At 44.3% G+C, this 19,578-nt stretch overlaps 1 protein-coding gene and 1 long non-coding RNA gene across 2 annotated transcripts; both read right to left on the bottom strand.

Annotated features, from left to right (window-relative positions):
- Nucleotides 1-1,654: 1,654 nt before the first annotated feature.
- On the bottom strand, nucleotides 1,655-6,617 carry LOC112571617 (protein shisa-5-like). Its single transcript, XM_025250750.1, has 4 exons — nucleotides 6,436-6,617; nucleotides 4,741-4,888; nucleotides 4,119-4,285; nucleotides 1,655-2,798 (listed from the first exon to the last, which is right to left on the bottom strand). The coding sequence occupies exons 1-4, from the start codon at nucleotides 6,479-6,481 to the stop codon at nucleotides 2,524-2,526; spliced, it is 636 nt and encodes a 211-aa protein (XP_025106535.1). The 5' UTR covers nucleotides 6,482-6,617; the 3' UTR covers nucleotides 1,655-2,523.
- Nucleotides 6,618-13,709: 7,092 nt separating this feature from the next.
- Nucleotides 13,710-19,075, bottom strand: LOC112571631. Its single transcript, XR_003100856.1, has 4 exons — nucleotides 18,851-19,075; nucleotides 17,157-17,199; nucleotides 15,228-15,355; nucleotides 13,710-13,771 (listed from the first exon to the last, which is right to left on the bottom strand). It is a non-coding gene; the product is annotated as an uncharacterized LOC112571631 (long non-coding RNA).
- Between the last annotated feature and the right edge of the window lie 503 nt (nucleotides 19,076-19,578).

Here is a 19,578-nt window from a genome sequence, read left to right on the forward strand (position 1 = left end):
AGCAGACAAGAGAATAACATTAATAGACACAAGCCTGCAACACTCATCAACACCAATGTTTATTACTTACATGTTATCACTGTATTCACAACATTAATAGACACTAGCCTGCAACACTCATCAACACCAATGTTTATTACTTATATTATCACTGTAATCACAACATTACTAACACTTATCAACACCAATGTTTATTATTTATGTTATCACTGTATTCACAACATTACTAGTCACTAGCACACAACACACATCAACACCAATGTTTACTATTTATATTATCACTGTATTCACAACATTACTAACACTTATCAACACCAATGTTTATTATTTATATTATCACTGTAATCACAACATTACTAACACTTATCAACACCAATGTTTATTATTTATGTTATCGCTGTATTCACAGCATGACAAGCAGCCTAACATGTTAGTGAAAGCATATCTCCACTAACCTACATTGATTTCTGCACCCAGGTGTGACTACCCGAGCATAAATGTTTGTGGAGGTAGAAAGGCGTTGGTCTAGTGTATACCAAGCGACCGTTGGCTGTGACGTGTACATGCAATGACCCGGACTCGCTCCGGGGTCAAGGTGTGTGAGTCCCCAATTGTCACAAACAAGTGGCTTTCGCAACTCACTCGTGACAGTGACTCAGTCGTCTAACCAAAGTACTCAATGTACTCAGTGATTACCACAGGCCACCCGGGGGACGTGTACAGGCCGCCTGTCAGCTGACTTTCACAAGCCGCACACCTCCACTGACTGACCAGGTGTCGTCCACACAGACAGCACTGGACACCTGGACACACGCACTCACAGCAGTCAGACACTGACAGGTGGCCGTCCTGACATCACAGTTCATAGAGGCTTCTAGAAAGTCTACTGTCCTCTGACAGTCTGTGTATCATGTCTGTGTGTGTGTGTGTGTGTGTGTGTGTGTGTGTGTGTGTGTGTGTCTGTTTCTCTGTATGTGTGTCTGTGTGTGTGTGTCGTTAGACAAAGCCCCGGATGCCAATGTCAGCCTCACTATCATACCTCCTACTGGCCGCTCAAACCATCCTCGACTGTAACAGACGCACACCTGTACGCTCTGTCTGTGGTGTTCTCGTCATTGTCACTGTCACTGTCACTGTCACTGTCATTGTCATTGTCACTGTCACTGCCGGCGCGTACCGTGGTGGCGTTATGAATGTAGTCAGGTAAACAAACAGTCGCCGTAGCCACGTGCCGTGTCTGGACTGGGACAGCAGTCGGTATCCGTGACGCCGGGGGTGGGGGAGCGGTCGTCGCTCTGTGACGAGGATGACGGAGCGAGCGGGGGAGTGACGACAGACAGTCGCACGGGGCAGTGAGAGGTCAGCCACCCACAAGTCAGTCCGCTACTCACCCGCTACTCACCTCATCACCAGCGTGGACTCGCAACGTCGAGAGACTGAGCCAAGGTGTGGGGAGACTGAGACCTCTGTCTAAGCCTCCATCCACATGTACCATCAGGCTTGATGACGTGTTCACAGTCATGTGCTCTGTCTTCCCTAGTGTTCACATACAGGTGTTGTTGATTGTTTATGTGCAGGTGATGTTCTATCGCTGTTGTTTCCACTAAAGGCTGCAAGCTCTCTCACGTGTTCTAAAGAATTGTTAAAGACGATATGAAACTACAAAAATGTTTATTGTGTTTACACAGACCCAAAGTCTTATACATGAGCACTAAGATCAAATTGTTATGCACATTAAAACACAGACCTCAAACCTTCTATAGATAAACACTGATCCAAAGTTCAATAATAGTAAGAAGAAGAAGAAAGGTGTGATTGCTGCACAACATAGGCTCACGAAGGAGCGCAGCGCCCCTCAGCACTTGAGACAAGAGCGAGACACGGGCAGCACACGACGGACGGAAGGATGAACAACAATACTGATTGAATAAAAGACAAACAGAAGATGCACAGAGGACTTGGGTAACAAGCAGTAAGGACCACGAGTTTCGTGAGTTTGCTGAGGAGTAGGGGCGTGGACAGCTGGCACTGGACACCACAGGGATGGGGAGCCAGGGGACAGCAGGGAGAGGGGGCGTGGTCACGTGTCCTCGTTCTCAGCACCAGGCTTTGAGATACCTTCAGTCGTGTTCTGGCAGATGAGACATTCGCATCTTTTCTAAAACATTCATTTTCAGTTCTGGAGAGAAATCATACTTTCCAACCAACTATAACTGTCGTTACAAAATTGTAAAAAAAAAAAGTTGTAACATATGTTTAAGCCAAAAAGCAAAACATTTCTCCTTCTTGTAGTTTTTTTTAATCCATTTGCTTTAATAACCAAGTCCCAGAGCTGTTGTAGTAACACAGAACCTCTAAATTCTCATCCCAGACACAGAACTTTGAGATTTACTTATTATAACCTTCAAGAGTCCTTTCATATTGACTATGAAGAATGTTGAAACTTTCTCTATACAACAGGAAGTCTGTATTACTGACTTCTCACACTCCACTCAACATAAGTGGTCCACTGGGTGCTGTCCCCTAGGAAGCAGGGTATCCTGAACTGGTGGGAGGATATGACAGGTCACCGTAGGTATGAGACGGCGGTGGTTGTCCTCCATTGTTGACAGAGGGAGCTGGCTGAGGTTGGTAGGGTGGTGGCCCTGAAAACTGTGCACCATACTGCTGACCATACTGCTGACCATACTGCTGACCATACTGCGGACCATACTGCGGACCATACTGCGGACCATACTGCGGACCATATGGAGCACTAAGGCCTGGCTGAGCTGACAACAACTGGTTTGTGTTGCTTGCTGTTCACATCAACAAAAGTATTGTCATCAGGAAGAAGCCAAATATTCACTAGTGTGTGAATGAATATGCTGCGTATGTACCCGTTTGAGTTGGTATGTGTGTATGTGTGTATGTGTGTGTGTGTACTTTACCACCTTGGCCCCTGTACTTCGTTCATGTCTGTGAACTGAGACTATCAGTGTTATGTGGTGAACACTGAGTTGTACTAAAAGTGTTGCAAGTATACAGTGTCTTCATCGCTACATTGGTGTGATCACCTAATTTATTATCAATATTTTTATGTTTGCGATATGTGAAAATCTGATCAGTCAAACCATTTCAAGAAATTTGATGAGGTAGAAATTAATGGCATGATGAACAAGGATCCGAGGAGACACAGTTATCAGTATTAATTGAGTGACCACTAATTTTATGAAATGAAACTACATTAGTTGAATGTACTAATATTTTTAATGAAAATATAAATAATGATTTATATAATCTGAATATTTCAAACGTACAGTTTTAGTTATATGAAGTCACCCAGACCAATGCTTGACTATAAATGTTGTGTATTCCATGACTGCGAGGCGTGTATACCTATAGGTGTATACATAGCATAGCTAACAGCTACATGTGTGTACCTGAGCTACTGTGTCTGAATATATATAAGTACAGGTGTGTACATACCTGAGCTGACAACTACCTGTATATATATGTAAGTACAGGTGTGTATGTACCTAGCTTGACTACTAGGTATGTAGAAGTACAGGTGTGTGTGTGTACCTGAGCTACTAGGTGTCTGAATATATATATATGTATAAGTACAGGTGGGTACATACCTGAGCTGAAAACTACATGTGTATATATATGTAAGTACAGGTGTGTGTACCTGAGCTACCATATATATATATATATAAGTACAGGTGGGTACATACCTGAGCTGACTACTACATGTGTATATATATGTAAGTACAGGTGTGTATGTACCTAGCTTGACTACTAGGTATGTAGAAGTACAGGTGTGTGTGTACCTGAGCTACTATGTGTGTATATATATATATGTATAAGTACAAGTGTATATGTACCTGAACTGACTACTAGGTAGGTGTGTACAAGTACAGATGCATGTGTACCTGAGATGACTATTAGGTGTGTACAAGTACAGGTGTGTGTGTGTATTTGAGCTACTATGTGTGTAAATATGTATAAGTACAGGTGGATATGTACCTGAGATGACTATTAGGTGTGTACAAGTACAGGTGTGTGTATTTGAGCTACTATATGTGTAAATATATATATACAAGTACAGGTGTGTGTGTATGTGTAAATGTATGTACCTGAGCTGACGACCGTCAAGTTGCCGGAGGTACCAGTTGTCGGTTGTATCACACGGCCCGGTCGTGACTTGCTCTTAATGCAGCAGCAGACGATGGCAACGACGCCCGAGATGAAGAGAATGCCGCCGACGACACTTCCAGCGATGATGGCGGCCAAAGCGCTGTAACTGAGGTCAGACACAAGGTGAGGGGTACAGTGGGTGGGTGACTGCCAGAGCATTATAAAACCAAAGACCTTACAATGTCCAGACTGTGTACTCAGCCAGTGTTTCCATCATCGCTAGCTGTTATCTCTCTCACCTGAAGTTAACTCGTTTGCTCCTTCCATCCTACCGACGTTGAAAGCTCACACAGCTCCATTCAAGTGTGTTATTGTGCTATGGTTGTTGTTGTGCAGGTTCTGTGTAGTTGTTGTTTTGTGTAGTTTGATACTTTAAGACTACATAATTGGTGGTGGTGGTGGTAACGTCTGAAATTTAACAGTAATAAGCATCCTCCAAATATCCTACCACGTGATGACCGAGTGTCGTGTCTGGCAAGTGTCCTGCACCTTGTGCTGTGTCTGCCCTCTACTTGTGTAGCAGCTCTCTCACCACCACACACCTGCCGTAAAGTTTCTCACCTGTAGACGGTGCTGACTGTGTCGTAGCTGTAGGAGCAGCAGTCAAAGGTGCAGCAGCCGTACGTACAGTACTTGTAGGTGTCGTAGTAGTAGGAGTAGTAGCTACTGTAGGTTGAGAAGGTACAGTAGCTGCCACAGGCCGCTAAACCTGAGAATGACAAGATGATGGGATGAATAAATATATTTTACACACACACACTATATATATATACACACACAAACAAATACACGTAATATATATACACACCCAAACACATAATATATATACATGCACAAACAAATACACAATATATATATACAAATACACATAATATATATACACACATAAACAAATACACAAAATATATATATACAAACACATAATATATATACACACACAAACACAAAATATATATATACACACACACACAAACAAATACACAATATATATATATACACACAAACACAATATATATATACACACACAAACAAATACACAATATATATATACACACAAACACAATATATACACACACAAACAAATACACAATATATATATATACACACACAAACAAATACACAATATATATATATACACAAAACAAATACACACTATATACACACACACAGAGTTATGTGAGGATACACACTACACACAGTCAATTTAAGTGTCATGAAGGGTTAAACACACAAACTCAGCACCAAGAGACAGAGACTGACACATACAGACAGAGAGAGAGAGACGGACACGCACAAACATTCTGACAGATATTTGTAAACAGAGAAAAACGCTGCCACATAATAACACAGACTGACATATTGACAGGAATATATACAGAGAGACAGAGACATACTGACAGAGAGAGACTGAGACACACTGACAGAGAGACTGACAAATGCTGACATGAATGTAGAAACTTACAAGAAATCAATGACAGATAAACAGAAAGCCTGACAGACGCGGACAGAAATAGAAGAAGACAGAGACAGACAGACAGACAGACAGACGGCACCATGCCGAGGCATAACGAGGCGAGAGACACTTTCAGTCAGAGAGCAGGACACACAGTAACATTTGTTGACAATAATAACAACAAACAACAACACATCTATGTACATGTATCGCACTCCCCAGCACCAGCAGCACTCAAAGCCTGTACAGTGATGAGTGCACGTGTATAGCCGCCTCCCTGTCAACAAGACAACAAGACAACAACACAACAAGACAACAAGACAACAACACAACAAGACAACAACACAACAACACAACAAGACAACAACACATGTCTTCAACACAACAAGACAAACTCAGGCAAGTGCACACCAAGACCGAGTCACAGTCCAGTGAAGAAACAAAACACGAAGATGGATCACGTGACACAACAGCACAGTGGCTCTCTCTGTCTTTTAGCAAGAATACAGGAAGATCATTGCACGAACAAAAACATGGAGGAGGACACAGAGTAATATTTTGTTTACAACAACAGAGAGCAAGACACACAACATTTCCTTCACAGAAACAAAGAGCTAGACACAGAATAGCTAAAGCTAATTAATGTTATTCAACATACAATGTACAAAGTCCAGAATTATTAATTAGTGAAAGGCTGGCACACAAAATGCGAGCAGACAAACATACACACGGCAGACAGAAGAAGGAATGAAGGAGCAGCACACAGTGAGGTAAAAGTCAAACTGTTGAACAAGAGGACAAACCTGTCAACAGACTGAGGACCACAGCTCGGCACAGCCACGGCGCCATCCTGCCACACGGCCTGGTCTGTCTGGGAGGCTGGAACTGACAGCAGGTCTACCCACGGCCTTAACGACCGGTCGCGTGGCCGTTGTTGTCACAACATGACGTCACCTCGCCCTTCTCCTCCAGGTACTGATGTTCTTTCCTGTGAGACGGCTGCTGGCTGACAGGGCTAGCTGCTTCTCCATTGGTTACAGGCTGTCAGTAGTCAGGTTACAATGGTTACAATGGTTACAATGCTTCCTCTTGTTGCCAGCCAGGCAGGTAGACTATGGCGACTGTACAGTGGCTGGTGTACACTGTGGGAGTGTGTGTACACAGTATGTATCAGTCCACAGTGCTTGTGTTTACTGTGTTTACTGTGATGGGACTGGTGTACACAGTATGTAGATGCCCACAGTGTTTGTGTTTACTGTGATGAGACTAGTGTACACAGTGCTTGTGTTTACTGTGTTTACTGTGATGGGACTGGTGTACACAGTATGTAGATGCCCACAGTGTTTGTGTTTACTGTGATGAGACTAGTGTACACAGTGCTTGTGTTTACTGTGTTTACTGTGATGGCACTAGTGTACACTATGTGTGTGTCAGTCAGTCGTCCATTGACTGGTAACGGTCGGTGAAAGGGGGGGAGGACTGTATGTACAGGGGGGGAGGAGGAGTTCAGTTGAGTTTTGTGCCTTTCTGAGTTGATGATGATTTGTGTTTCCATAGTTTGACTTCTGGTTCCTCTTGGATCCTTAGTCTGCAGCTTGCCACGACTGGTGCCTACTGTCTTCAGTGTGCTGTGTGGAATTTACAAGCGCACGTGCCTCCTGCTCGAACCTGGTAATGGCGACACACTGAAACCTCAACACTGTCCTAGTCCAACAGTCCAACCAACAAGAAGTATTAAAACTGTGCCATGCTGTCCTAGTAATTTATATTGGAGTGAACTGGACTTTGCCTGTAAGAAGGCGATTTGCTCGACAGTCACGTGTGTATCTTGTATGTGTGGTGATGCTGTGATTATTCAGCTACACATCTCATCGGATGCACCAGCACCTCAAATCTTTCTCTTCATTTCTTCCATTCCTGTCCCTGATGTCATGGCGCGTGTTCTGTGAGCAAGCCGAGTAAGATAACAGTTTTGTATTCAGTCAGGTGTCGATAGGCTCGGCTACAGCATCCTTACACCCATCCCTCACTACACGACTCCCCCTCAACTCTCTGTTTTGTTGTCTGTTGTTTGTTTATTCTCTGGCTACTGTTAATGATCAAGATTTGTATCAACAACGTATTGTCGCTAGAAGTTTCGATTCTCTGATATTTTGTCCACGACTTTTGTCTCTCTCTCTGGTCCATTCACCTGCAGCAAATAACCCTTAATAGACAAGTCATAGCTGTCTGTCAGTCTATTGTGATAAACAAGTTCAGCTGTCTGTCTATTATGATGACAAGTTACAGCTGTCTGTCTGTCTGTCATAATAGACAAGTGATAGCTGTCTGTCAGTCTATTATGATAAGCAAGTGACAGCTGTGTCTGTCTATTATGAACTACTTACGATCAGCACCATCCGTTACATTCTGTCTACGCGCGCTACCAACATCTTGTCTGTGTGTTTGTTTTATCCAGACTTGATTACTGCTTGCTGGCTGCCCTGTATACCTTCTTCACACACTCCTTGCTTTCTGGCTGCCCTGTATACCTTCTTCACACACTCCAGAAAGTACTGAGCTCTGCTGTAGTCTGGTGCTTAGAGCAGGACACGTGACCACGCCACCCTCTCCTTCGTTGTCCACTTAGCAGTCGAAGGTTTTCTTCATCTGTTTTAAAATTTGTGTCGGACAGATGATACAAGGACGATAAACAAGTCAGTTTGAAATACAAACTGATCAACCAGTAATTACTAAGAGCCTGGCGCTACAGCAGGGCGACGAGTGAACGACTCCACATTTTGAACGAAAATATTTCGAACTGTCGGCATTCACTGGCCGATCTTCTTATTCGACTTGTACTTTACTTTAAGTAAATAAGACATATTTTATATTGTCAGTATTTTATACGTTTATGTAAATCATAAATATTTCAGAATTCAAACGTTCTTTTTGACTTTCATTTCTCAAATGGGAAGAAATCAGATCATGTGACAATGTAAGTAAATTATACGACAACACTACATTCATGACTACATCCCGTTATACACATCACGAGAAACTACCACACACACACACATTCACACATTTTCACACACACATATTCACACATTAACACACACCGACACACACACGGACACACACACATTCACACATTAACACACACATTCACACATTCACACACATATTCACACATTAACACACATTCACACATTTTTTCGCACACACACACATATTCACACATTAACACACACACGGACACACACACACAGACACACGCGCGCGCGCGAGACGGGGATGTCAGGTGACGCGGTGGGGGAGTCCCCTGGCGTCCCAAGACTGTTGTAGCAACGCTCTTGTCCTCTGACGTCAGCACCCGGAGGAGAAGGAAGTTTGCAGGGTGGGGAAGGGGATGAGCGTAAACACCTCCATACTCAAGCCCCCAATGACAGCCCCAGAAGTCACGTGGTGTTAGGTATACACCGAGGGTCGACAACGACATCGACGCATTTCAATGCCTTCGGCTTCCTGCTGACGTCGGTAGTTGTGCCAGTCCTTGGCGGGTGGAAACACACAGTAACACCCCGGACGTGTACAGGTGGACCTGTCTGTCTGCCGAGACCAACGCTTAGCTCTGCTGTCAGTCTCGGCGAGCCTAAACAATGAATGTGACTAAACCGGAAGCTTTGATCACACCAACCTCGTTTTCGTAGTTCAGCAGTGCAGTGACACAAGTTGGGGGTAACACGCATCTTTGTGATGAGACAAACAGCAAAGTGTGGGTAGCGGGGTGCTCACAACATGCAGGTAGAGCGGTCACCGTCGTGTAGCAATCTACAGTCGGACAGCGACCATCAGGTGGATACAACCTCCTAAGCCAGACATTCTCAACCTTTCTGGCCACTGCACCCGCAGAGGGTGAAACTATGGGTGTGGGTACCGCTCGTGGGTAAGTTCACACATAGAAGTACTCATAGTCACAACGCGGGTGTTTATTGATGTCGCTGTGTACAACCATACCTACACATACATTATCGGTCAATCCATTGGCGCCATGTGCTTTGGTGTTGACCTTTAACCCAGACAAACAGAAAATGATTGATTTCATTTATTCGCTCGCCTTCATGAGACATGAGAGGCGCGATAAGAAATTCGCAATGAAAAAGGCTGTAACCCAGACTAATGCATGCTGGGATGGCTGTATCGAGTAGGTAGACAGGAATAGAAAAGTCTCGGGTAGTGTGGGGTCGGTGGGTGTACAGCGCCATCACGTGGTGCAGACATACAGGTACAGACAACCCCGGGTGTGTCGCTACACTGTCACCTGTTGTAACAACCAGGAGTCTTTTGTTCTTACACCATGCTGTCACAGGTGCGTGCGTGCTTGTACACAAACACACACACACACACACACACACACACACACACACACACACACACACACACACACACGTACACACACACACACACAGACATGTATCCACACACAACAATACACATACATACATATATATACACACCTCTACAGAGAAACACACACACGCACACGCTGCTACACAATGTGTTGATGTAACCTGACTACAGGTTACAGGGTTAACAGGTGAGAGGTTAACACCAGACTATTGTGTACAATAAAAACAAATCACGGGCTGTAAACAAGCAAACGGTACTTGACAACAGGACAACAGGAAACACAACACAAACAATACCTACAGCAAGTGGTGACGTATACACAGACTATAGTGCATGCTGTCTATACAGTGTACGTGTGTACATGAAGGATAGTTACCAACACCTGAGATAAAATACAATGAGATACAGCAGGCAGCAACACAGACCTACTACCAGTGAGCAGGGCACGCAGCTAAAATCTTCGAGCAAATTAAAATTCTATCGTTAACAACCGGGGGGGGGGTCTTATGGACCCGGGGTATAAATGCCACAGGATTACGAATGAATTCCAACAACTAAACATCCACATTGTTCCCCTCACCTTCCCTGTGTGTGTCTGACCTCTTGTACTTCTCATCTCTGTGTGGAATTACTCGTAGTTGTCCCTTCAGAACCTATTTCGGTCGCCATTTCCCGCTTTCTTCAGTCGAGAAAATGTCTGGTGTAGTGGTGGACCCTGAAAAAGTTGTTTGCTTGTTGTGCGATGATCACAACAGCGATTTAATGTGACTTCGTTATGAAATAGACGAAAAGGAGGGCGAACTAGTTTATGAGGAAAACCGGAAGTTGCTTACAGTAAAAGTGAGTGTTTATGGGTGTACAAAAGTGAAGGTAGACTCGTGCAGTTGAGGAGAGAGCTTCGAGCTGATGATGATGATGATGCTGAACGACTTCAAAGGCGATCCGATGAAAAGCTATCACCAGTCTCTAAAATATTTGATGTTTGGGTAGATAACTTGAAAGAAAGTTACGAACCCTCAGAAAATGTGACTGCCGATGAACAATTAGTTAGAACAATTAGTCATCTTCAGGGCCAGATGATCTTTCAAACAATATAATTATTCCCAGCGAGCCAATGAAATATGAAATAAAAATCTGGGTCTGCTGTGACAGCACCATGTCTGATGTTTTCAACTGCCAAGTACACACAGGAGGAAGACCTGACCAACCAAGAGAAGAGACCCAGGGAGAAAGAGTTGAGTGGGACATGATCTCTGGGAGGGAAAATAGTAGAAGGAATGAACGAATAACCTCTTCACTAGCTTCAGGCTGGGAGAGAAACTTCTTGCTAAGAAGCTCACCTTGCTGGGGACCATTCGTGAAACCAGACAAGAGATTGCACTGGCTTTTACAGACACAAATGGAGGCAAATACTACATTCTGTACTTTCTTTACGGGGGCTTTATTTATTTTTAAAAAAATGGTTAAAGGGAAAAAACTCAGGAAAATGTTTGTTAATGTGGAGTTCTTTCCCTTTGACTAAAGTGAACAATTTGAGACAGTCTAGGCTGGTTTGAAAACCCACAAATTATATATATTTTTTTTTTTTTTTTTTTTTTTGCTTTTTTAGTTTGTTTGTTTGAGGCTTTCTTGTTTTTGTTTTCCTTCCTTATTCTCCTTGTCTCCTATTCGTATTCTTTCTACTGAGACAACAAAACAATAAATAAGTAAACAAATAATTAATAAATATATAGTTTGCTGATATTTTCAAAATATCATCGGTCGTGGTATAGAATAGCGTACTATTCGAAGGCACAGCAGCGAAACCAAACGTCTCGTCATGAAGCGAAGAAAAATAAAGCTTATCGGTCATGTGAATCTTCGATTGGCATTTTACTTGAAATAAAAGTAAAGGACGAAACATTACAACATTGCAAAAGCAAAATTATGCAACTCACAATATGCTTTGAGCTGGTTTTGATAAATAAACCCAAGAAAATGTTTATTAATCCATCGGAAGTTTCAACTGAGACGTTTAGTCCTGCTGGGAAGTCCGTTACACCGACAGGCGACCAACACGAGGTCTGAGGACAGCAACACACAAGGCCTCCGCATACAAAACATCAATAGACAGTAAATAGACATCAACGAGTGATGTGTTTTTAGACTACTCCTGTGCTGGTCTAAGCTGTCCCACCCGCACATCGTGGGTTATGTACCCCAGTTCCTACCCAGCCACGTTGGAGCGCTGCCACCAACGTCTTCCTCTCGCCCGCTCCCCGGGTCGCGACCTTTTGTTCTGACCTCCACGCATGCGCACTCGTATTTTATCCTTGTAGATGATGTGGTTGTGACTGCTGTTGTCCAAGTCGCTATAGGATACAGGGTGAAGTGGAGTGGATGGTTTTGTATCTTTTCTTGCAAGTTCCTTTCTTCATCGACACTTCTCATTGCTGTACACTGTTTCTGTTTGTTCTTTATCTGAGAGCCTGTGTGCCTTGTTGTTGTTGTTGTTGTTGTTTGTTGTTGTTGTTGTTGTTGTTGTTGTTGTTGTTGTTGTTGTTGTTGTTGCTGCTGCTGCTGCTGCTGCTGCTGCTGCTGCTGCTGTTGCTGCTGCTCCTAGAGTGTGTGTGCCTTTGTTGTTGTTGTTCCTAGAGAGTGTGTGCCATTGTTGTTGTTGTTGCTGTTCCTAGAGTGTGTGTTCCATTGTTGTTGTTGTTGCTGTTCCTAGACAGTGTGTGTGAGTGTTTTTAACATGTTTATTCATTTATTCATCCTATGAATGGCAGCAGTTGTCGAACGGTTCTGCAACTTTACCGGAACTGGTCGTCTGGTCGTGGAGGGCAACAACTCGAGACTCAGCGGCTGACAACAACAACAACAAACAAAGACATGGAGGCCTTGAATGTTGGGGAGCAGGTCTTATTGTTACTACATACCCAGCCTCTCATCACACATGTTCTGTGGTAGAAATGTCCTCTATAGCTTTTGCCGACATTTTACCGATCAAAATTAGAATTACAATTAAACATTTTAACTCTACTTATAATTATCTAAACTAAATTTTACAACATAATTTTACTAAGATACAAATGCTTCAGTAACCAGACGACAAACTTTCTTATCTCTATCTTTGATTAGAGAAAATGGCTACAGGTGAAACTAGGAAACTGAGAAACAGTCGATTTTCTTTGTAGAAAAGTGAGTAATGTAAATAAAAGACAGGAGAACTAAAAGTAGTATTGCCATTTTAGTAAAATGTTCATTTTTAGTTAGTGAAATTCAGCACTTTGCAATGGTGGGATGCACTAATTATTATTAATATTTGCTCTGATTTAAGTTCGTCTCACTTGACTAGAGTGTGGGCAAAATGGCGAACAGTAGCAGGTCACTATCAGTCTATCACTAGGTCATAACATGGATGGACTGAAGTAGTTTTGCACCTCTAGAAACTGTAAAGCACAGAAAATATATTTGAGACTCAGAATATACAAAAATCTGAATATTTTAATTCTTTGTCAAGCCAGTCCACCCTTGGGTGGCGATACAATGCGATGTTTACAGACTACATGACTGGTAAGGCCGCTAAGTTGTTGTTGATGTGTCCTCCACCTGTAACACCTTGCAGGTGAGCGGCTGCAGGTTGCTGTCACATCCTCGCACTTCCGCACGACATGTCACTGAACCTGCTACGTCACGTAACCTCTGTGTCACGGGTGTGTCACGGAGCCTGCTGTGACTGCCAGACCGAGGCAGCAGTGTTGGGAACTGCGTGAAAAAAGCATGTGATCACGTGTTGAGATTACCACCACCACAGACTGTCTCTGATCACCGTAACATCCACATTACAATAACATCTACTTTGAAACGCTACATGTCATCACGACGTCACCATGGCTACCATGGCTGTGATCACATTGAACGTGAAGCCAAGATGAGCTGAACTGTCCTCACTGTCATCAGATGTTGAAAGTAGTGGCGACACCAGCAGAACTGTCATTACTGTCATCAGAGTCAGACAGCATTACTGAAATCAGTGTCGCCACATCGTATTGAAGGCAGAATTACAGGCATCACGGAGAACCACAGGCAGGTGACATCACGTATTACAGGTAACACTCAAGCTAAGGAAGTAAGCCAATCCTACAAGACTTTGTGATTACCACAGTCAAGTGTCTAATCAGATATTTTAGACAGCAGCTACACTAATGGTTGATACAGTGACGTGTTAATTACTGACATACTAATGACTCTATAAACACAGTCAAACAAATTAAGTCTCTAACAAACTTGGACGTAGTTCACAGACTACAGTCTCTATGGACGTAGTTCACAGACTACAGTCTCTATGGACGTAGTTCACTGACTACAGTCTCTATGGACGTAGTTCACTGACTACAGTCTCTATGGACGCAGGTCAGTGATCACAGTCTCTATGGACGTAGTTCACTGACTACAGTTTTATTATGGACGGAGTGGTACAGAAGAGTATGGCACTCGACTGGCGGCGGTTTATAAACTACTCGCTACTTCCTTGTTGCCATCAGCACCATTGTTGTTTATCGTTTATCTTTACTGCCGACTGTAAGCTCACCCTCTGTGTCGTATCGCTTGTCTGCTCCCCTCATAATTTAACCCTGTCCCTCCCTGTGTGTACCCGGGTAGCTACAGCTCCAGTTTCACTGTTATCGTAAATCAAACGTGTTGAAGCACAAGGAATCCAGGAAGAAACCAGTTTTGCTCAGATCTGATAAGATTTTTTTTTAGTTTTAGCACACCTCAACAGTTTGAAAGGAGGAAGAAAGAAGAGAAAGAATATTATAAGAACTGAAAGATGAAAAAGAAATGTAAACATCAAAATCAACAATCGATTACAACAGAGTTGACTTAAAAACAAAGAAAAGGCAATTTACAACAAAACAACAGAGAGAATGGTAGCGAGACAGAGGGAATAGAGAGACAGAGGAAAATAGAGAGCGATAAATGGCTAGAGACAGACAGATGAGTAGAGACAGCGAGACAGACAGAGAAAGACAGACAGGAGAAATATCTGTTGAGGAGAAGGATCCCAGCACTGCTATGGTTCGGCTTACATTCCCAGATCTTAACAACAAACAAATATTGACCTGGAGAGGTCAACCACTCATCACTATCTGCTGCTGACCCTGAAAGGTTACAGTTCAGAGATCAAGATGAAGAAAATAAAGAAGAAGAAATGCATTACTGCTGGTCTCGACTGTTGTAGGAATCACCGAGGGCTTAGTACACCTGGAGCAGATGTACATACACAGGTAGACCAGAAAGCCCGCACTTGACAGTCCTCCAATCACTGCGCCTGCTATTGCACCGGCACTGAGACATAGAAACACACACAGACACACACACACACACACACACACACACACACACACACACACACACACACACACACACACACACACACACACACACACACACACACACACCACGCACACACACACACAGAAACAAACACACACACATCACGCGCACACACACACACACACACACACACACACACACACACACACATACACACACACACACACACATACACACACACACACACACACACACACACACACACACACACACACCACGCACACACACACACAGAAACAAACACACACACATCACGCGCACACACACACATACACACACACACACACACACACACACACACACACACACACACACACACCACACACACACACACACACACACACAACACTCCACGTGCGCACACACACAGAGACACACACACACCACACACCACACACCACACACCACACACACACACACAGACAAGCGCGCACACACCACGCACGCACGCACACAAACACAAACATACACACACACCACGCGCGCACACACAAACACATCACGCACGCACACACAGACATACTCACACACCACGCACGCACGCACACACACACACACACACACACACACACACACACACGCACGCGCGCGCGCGAGGCATTACTAATACAGAAAATACAGTATCTGACGTAGATAGTGCAAATTGTGGATGTACTAGGGTCGTAAAACTTGGCAAGATCCATCACTCGTACACCACGCTCATGTTTTTGATTATTTTATTTCTATCGCCATCATTCTCTTCTTCTTCTTCTCACCACTGTCCTTTTCACTCACTTTCTGAGGCGTCCATCGTTAGCACACGAAAAACGTTAGTGACAACTGCCACAACGATGCAAAAAACGCACAACGCACGACATGCGACTTAACTGTGGTAACACGCGAGAACGAACGAGACTACGCCGTGACTACGCCGTGATTACGACGCCGTGACGACGCCGTGATGACTCCGTGACTACGCCGTGACGACGCCGTGACGACGCCGTAACGCTGCGATCTGAGCGCCCGACGCGGCAATTTCCCGAATTACTAGTCTGCTTCCCGAATGGCCGCCTGGTTCGTATCTCGGAATTCAGCTCGGATCTCGAGCATGAAATTGACCCGAGTCGCAGCTGTATCTGAAGAAACTCGTATGTCGAGAAGCTCGTATCTCGAGGTACCCCTATATTTTGTGGTGCAGAAATAAAGTTGCCTTCCTTATGGTAGTGGGACAGGGCTACACCTCTCCCTCCCTATCTGTGCTGTGACTAAACAAACAGCCCGTCACCTGTGCGTACCTGGGGGTTGCACGTGGTCTGCCGACAACTCTTGTGACAACCGCGAGCTGGTGTCGACAGTTTTACAACTACAGAAACATGTCCGACCCACTGCCTGACACCTTGGCACTTACCACGTTGTTTACTGTTACAAAATGTTCACACGTCACCACACTGTTATAAATATCCACGTTACTGTACTGTTACAAAACGCTCACACGTCACTATACTGTTATAAATATCCACGTCACTGTACTGTTACAAAATGTTCACACGTCACTATACTGTTATAAATATCCACGTCTTGTGTGTGTGGTGTAATGCTGTGTCACACTGTCATACTGTGTCATACCGTCACACTGTCATACTGTGTCACACTGTGTGTCACACTGTGCTACACATTTCTCGTGTCGTGGACTCGTGTGTTTTTGCTTTCCGTCCATCGTGGTGTCAGGGGGATGCGCATGCTGGTGACATGTCATGTGACACGATGCTCTTACCTGTCATCTGCTTGTACCGAGGACACAAGGAGGCCTGCAAAGACTGAAGTAAACACTGAGGTTGAGTTGTCAGCGGATAAAGTCAACAAAATGTTTGTAAACAGTCAATGTAGTTTGTATGTTAGCTAGCATTAGGACAGTAATAACACAATCACAACTCTTTACAATCTCTCTCTCAAACACACACACGAACACACACACACACACAGACACAAACACAAACACACACACACACCGACACACACACACACAGACACACACACAAACACACACACACACGAACACAAACACAAACACACACACAGACACGAACACACACACACACACACACACACACACACACACACACACACACACACACACAAACACACACACACACACACACAAACACACACACATGCACACAGACACAAACACAAACACACACACACACACGAACACACACACTTGAACACACACAGACACACACACAACACACACACACACACGAACACAACACACAAACACACACACACGAACACAAACACACACACACACACACACACACACACACACAAACACACACACATGAACACACACCTTTAAATAACACGCTGTCTCGGGCTTGTCGACAAGTTGTCACTAAACCTTGATTGCGATTGATTTAATGTCCTAATTACCCCATGACACAAAGGTCACATCAGCCTCGCTGCTAGAGAATAGGAACAGCAACAGCAATGATAGTGGCGCCGCTGTCGGTCTCACACAAGGTCTCACACACTGTCTCACACACGGTCTGATATACTGTCTCACACAAGGTCTGATATACTGTCTCATCTACTGCCTCACACAAGGTCTGATATACTGTCTCACACAAGGTCTCACACACTGTCTCACACAAGGTCTGATATACTGTCTCACACAAGGTCTCACACACTGTCTCACACAAGGTCTGATATACTGTCTCACACAAGGTCTCACACACTGTCTCACACAAGGTCTGATATACTGTCTCACACAAGGTCTCATCTACTGTCTCACACAAGGTCTGATATACTGTCTCACACAAGGTCTCATCTACTGTCTCACACAAGGTCTGATATACTGTCTCACACAAGGTCTCACACACTGTCTCACACAAGGTCTGATATACTGTCTCACACAAGGTCTCATGTCTACTGTCCTCACACACAGGTCTGATATACTGTCTCACACAAGGTCTCACACACTGTCTCACACAAGGTCTGATATACTGTCTCATCTACTGTCTCACAAGGTCTAAGTCTACACAATGATATACTGTCTCAAACAAGGTCTCACACACTGTCTCACACAAGGTCTCACAGACTGTCTCACACAAGGTCTGATATACTGTCTCATCTACTGTCTCACCAAGGTCTGATATACTGTCTCACACAAGGTCTGATATACTGTCTCACACAAGGTCTGATATACTGTCTCATCTACTGTCTCACACAAGGTCTGATATACTGTCTCACACAAGGTCTTATCTACTGTTTCACACAAGGTCTCACACACTGCCTCACACAAGGTCTCATCTACTGTCTCATCTACTGTCTCATCTACTGTCTCACACAAGGTCTCACACACTGTCTCACACAAGGTCTCATCTACTGTCTCACACAAGGTTTCACACACTGCCTCACACAAGGTCTCATATACTGTCTCATACACAATCTGACACATTGTCTTACCGCTGCATGCAAACGCAGACGACAGGAGTCGGGGTGCCATAGCCTGAGTCTGGGTGCGTGCAGTGTGACAGCCGGGTGCTGACTAGCCTGCTACAGACTAACGCTCCTTGTCTCTAACACTTCCTTCTTCCTCTAACCCACACAGGACCGTTACCTGTCGTGGCGCGCGTGCATGCTGTTGGTGTCTGGCACTCAGTCTCTGACAACAAGCACGGTGTCGTCATGTTTATTGTCGCCAGCTGAACCCTAGGTCTAGGCCACCTTCACATACGACTACAAATCTCACTAAAGCACTCTGATAATCCCATAGTTTCCTCAATGTCTTCTTTAATCTCAGAAACGCACTTGAAGTTCACATCTGTCAGAAGTACAGCCATCTGTAGGTAATATAAGTCTGTAGTCTTTGTTGTTACCTAGCACACACTCGCGATGAGTGATATGACGGGTGGATCGACCCCTTCCTTTGCTGGTCCACCCAGAAGGTCGAAAAGGTGCTTGGTTGTGACCGTTGCTGAAGCCTTGGAGAGGTAGGTGTGTCCGGGTATCCAGGTCGCACCAAGAGGTTCAGGTCCAGTGGTCAGTCACCACAGACATCGTGATGACGAGCCCCACAGTGACAGCAGACAGGAGGACGGGAGAGTGACAATCCCGAAACAAATTGAGTGTCAGGAGCTTGTAACGAGCTCACGGTGTCCTGTCAGACCGCCATCCTGACATCGCTCGGTCTC

The sequence above is a fragment of the Pomacea canaliculata genome, linkage group LG9, assembly GCF_003073045.1.
Source record: "Pomacea canaliculata isolate SZHN2017 linkage group LG9, ASM307304v1, whole genome shotgun sequence".
Lineage (NCBI taxonomy): Eukaryota > Metazoa > Mollusca > Gastropoda > Architaenioglossa > Ampullariidae > Pomacea > Pomacea canaliculata.